Below are 3,242 nucleotides of genomic sequence, written 5' to 3' on the forward strand. Positions count from 1 at the left end.
CTTATATTATGAAAAGAAAAACTATGAGAGTTGAAAAATTTATAATTGGAGATTGGAAAAAGCTTTATAAATGGCAATGGGTTAGTTGTGGCCCAGTTGGTCATAACAGGCTCTCCCACTTCGTCGATACAGCAAGTTCAAAGCACGCACAAGTTGTAACATTCCAAGAAGGCCCACGTCCATTTCCAACAAAAACCTTCACAAAACCCATAAAGAAACCTAACATAACATCGAAGAGTCAGTTTCCTATGCGTTTCTTTGACTCTTCATTGGGAACTCTCAAACTCTCAACGTCCCCCAAGAACAAGGAAGTAGAACAAAAAAGACTAAAACAATAAAAATAGATGGAGATCTTGACAGGCATAGGGGTGTTGGTGCCATTCCCATTTTACTACTTGTTATGGAGACATCCACAGTCATGGGTGAACCTTTGTGGGAAAGGAAGGGATCCATCTAAGGTAATGGCCCTCGCATCCCATTTCTTCAAGCTGGTTCAGTTCATTTCTCTCTTTTCAGTTTGTTCCCTCTCTTGGCCTCCCCCTCTTTATTTTTGGCCTTTCTTTGCCTTTGGTCAGTTCCTCAACTTCAGGTCAGTCGCTCTATATTTTTATGTTACGTTTCCTTCTATTATTGGGTTTGGAATTTGCATTTCTAGCAGTATTTGGGTGGGCAAAATTTTCTTTAATATCCAAATATAGATGGAACAGAGCTTCATTTTCGTAAAGCTGTGAGTTACTACATTGCTGGATATATTGTGTTGAACGAATGTGAAATCATCTCAATATGAAAGAAAATACAGTTTGATCTCTGGGGTTCATCCCTGAGTCAGCTTAGGATCTGGATATATGAGCTATCTTCAGAACTTATCAGATTGCTTAATTGGAAAACCTTTCTAGGTATGCCATTAAAGAAAAGAAAGGATTTGGAAAAGTGAGGAAGAGAAACCAACATTATAGAGGGAAAAGCTATATGGTGCTTATGCCTTCAACAGTGCTTTTTGGGGAATGCAGTCTATGAGGTTTTTAGTTTGAAATACCAAATATTCCTAGTTAAAGGAGCAAAGAAACAATTAAGAAGTAAAACTAGTTGAAGAACCTTAAGTTGAAGGTGCTTAAAGAAGGTGATAAAGTGACACTGGACCTAAAATTTCCTCATTTTAGTGCTTTGAATCGTGGTTCCCCTAGGTGGAAAGTCCTCAGCTCTTACGTGCTTGTTTTGGGATATGATAGGGCTTCAAAACCACTTTAGTGTCAGCTTTTACTCTTCTCATTTTATCCTAGAGGATTAAGATTGTGCTTTCCTTTGTAGTGGCAAATGATTGGGCATGCAGATAATATTCTTGATCTGACTATTTGATCATCTAGAGTTCTATCATGAAATTCCGGAGTGAGTTCATTCAACTATAACGGCAGATGTGGAGGCATCGCCGTTAGACTGGTTTGCCTCGTTAGTTTTTATTTTCTATTATTATGGTGGCTTGTTTTACTTCCCATGATGATATCTTAGACCTTAGTAGTAAGATGTAGTGACAGGTAGATTGACTTGTTGGGTGGGGATTGTATTGCATTATGCTATGGTTTTCTCTGGGAGGCCTAGAGCAATGGTTATTTGATGTTGAAAGACTCCAAATCTAAACTATTATGTTTATCATGGAAGCAAAACTGGTCCTTATTGTTCTTCATCCAAGTTTTCTCCTGTTTTCTTTTCCCACTGGACTTTCTGATTTAGCTTGTAACTATACATTGCTAATTGTGATATCACATAGTTACAATCATTGTCAAACTATACATTGCTATGTAACTATACATAGGTAGTGTCAAAAGAATCTGATGACCGTATTCTAGAAAATGAATTCCATGGGAATTCTAATTATGTCTACTTGATAAGCTCTAGGTAGTTCATTAGGAATTTACTAATTTTTTGTCATGCTGGAAACTAAATTTGTAGGAGCAAAACCACTTATGCAAGGTACTTCTCTATTGCCCTTCGTACTCTTCATATAATAAATTATTTTTATCTTCCGTTTAGTCTTTCTCTTGTGGATTTTGGGTGATAGGTTAACTTGAATTGATATGGATATACCGCTATTACTTTATATTTCTACGTACATCATGTTGTTCTTGAATGTCATTTATGGGGTATATTAGCAGCTTTATGTTGTGGATTTAGGTTGTTAGGTTGAATTGAATTGATTTGGTGCTATGTTGCTTCTAGTCTAGATCTTACCTCTAGCAGTTAACTGATATTCAGTTTTACAGGGTGTATCAGTTGCTTGGTGAATCTGGCACTTACTATGGTGTACGCTTTGGAAAGAATATTCCTTGGGTAACAGAATTCCCTTTTGGGTTCATTAGAGATCCACAGTATGTTGGAAGCATTATGAGTCTTGTTGCATGTCTGTCTTGGGTACCCTTCCAATATATTCTCCTCTGGTCACTGGGCTATCTATTTATGATATACGTCGAATCAACAGAAAATCCAGCTACACGCGCAAAGCCTCTATCCTGATTGCAGGAGGTTGCAGTTGGCTAATTAGTGATTTTTGAAGAATTTGCCATGGTAACAATTGGCTAAAGATACTCTTCTTTTTTTTATGGGTATTTTACAATTTAAGCTCCTGCTCCATTTAAACTTGCTATTTTATGAAGAATCACCTTTTGAATAGCATTTGTTATGACTTTTAACTTTGCTTAAATGTGTATGACTTTTCAATTTAATACAGTGGATGGTGGAAAAGGTGTTATTCCTATATGCATTTGTGTTGATTAGAGTCTTTCATGTGTATCTACTCTCTAGATTTTCCTTTTTCTTTATTCTTTTTTTGGCTGAAAATAAGTTGCCACTATGAGGTTCTGATTTTGAATAAGCTCACTCTGTTTGGACAATGATTATTTCTGTAAGCAGAAATGAATCATGTTTGTCAAGATGCTGAAGCTAAAAATGCCGGTGGCCTTGTCTGATTGATGTGCGCTGACTGAATTGATTTGGATACCGTATTTGTAAGACTGGGAAACTACACCAGCATTTGGTTTCTGGTAACTAGCTTCAGAGCATGAACAGACAGTAATTTGACCTCAAATCTACCAGAACCTACTTGAGATTCATTGACTCACTAGTGTCAATCACTTGGATAACATTCCTAAAATGAAAATATTGGATTTTGACTAAATTGTCTTCTGACCGTTATTATTTATTTTGTACTTGAAGTCTAAAGCCGTCAGGGATTGGATTTGATACGAAAA

At 36.6% G+C, this 3,242-nt stretch overlaps 1 protein-coding gene across 1 annotated transcript; it reads left to right on the forward strand.

Moving 5' to 3' along the window:
- The first annotated feature begins 222 nt into the window (after positions 1 to 222).
- On the forward strand, positions 223 to 2,749 carry PLMT (phospholipid N-methyltransferase). The gene is made up of 2 exons (XM_022921370.2): positions 223 to 589; positions 2,259 to 2,749. The coding sequence occupies exons 1-2, from the start codon at positions 345 to 347 to the stop codon at positions 2,506 to 2,508; spliced, it is 495 nt and encodes a 164-aa protein (XP_022777105.2). The 5' UTR covers positions 223 to 344; the 3' UTR covers positions 2,509 to 2,749.
- The last annotated feature ends 493 nt before the right edge of the window (positions 2,750 to 3,242 follow it).

This window comes from Durio zibethinus, chromosome 26 (genome assembly GCF_047325235.1).
Source record: "Durio zibethinus cultivar Kanyao isolate XHJ-2024 chromosome 26, ASM4732523v1, whole genome shotgun sequence".
Classification (NCBI taxonomy): Eukaryota; Viridiplantae; Streptophyta; class Magnoliopsida; order Malvales; family Malvaceae; genus Durio; species Durio zibethinus.

Bases quoted from the DNA above. Each gene is read 5' to 3' on its own strand.
- PLMT (XM_022921370.2), top strand. From the start codon at position 345: ATGGAGATCTTGACAGGCATAGGGGTGTTGGTGCCATTCCCATTTTAC. The intron at 590-2,258 runs GTCAGTCGCTCT...TCAGTTTTACAG, and splicing joins GGTCAGTTCCTCAACTTCAG to GGTGTATCAGTTGCTTGGTG.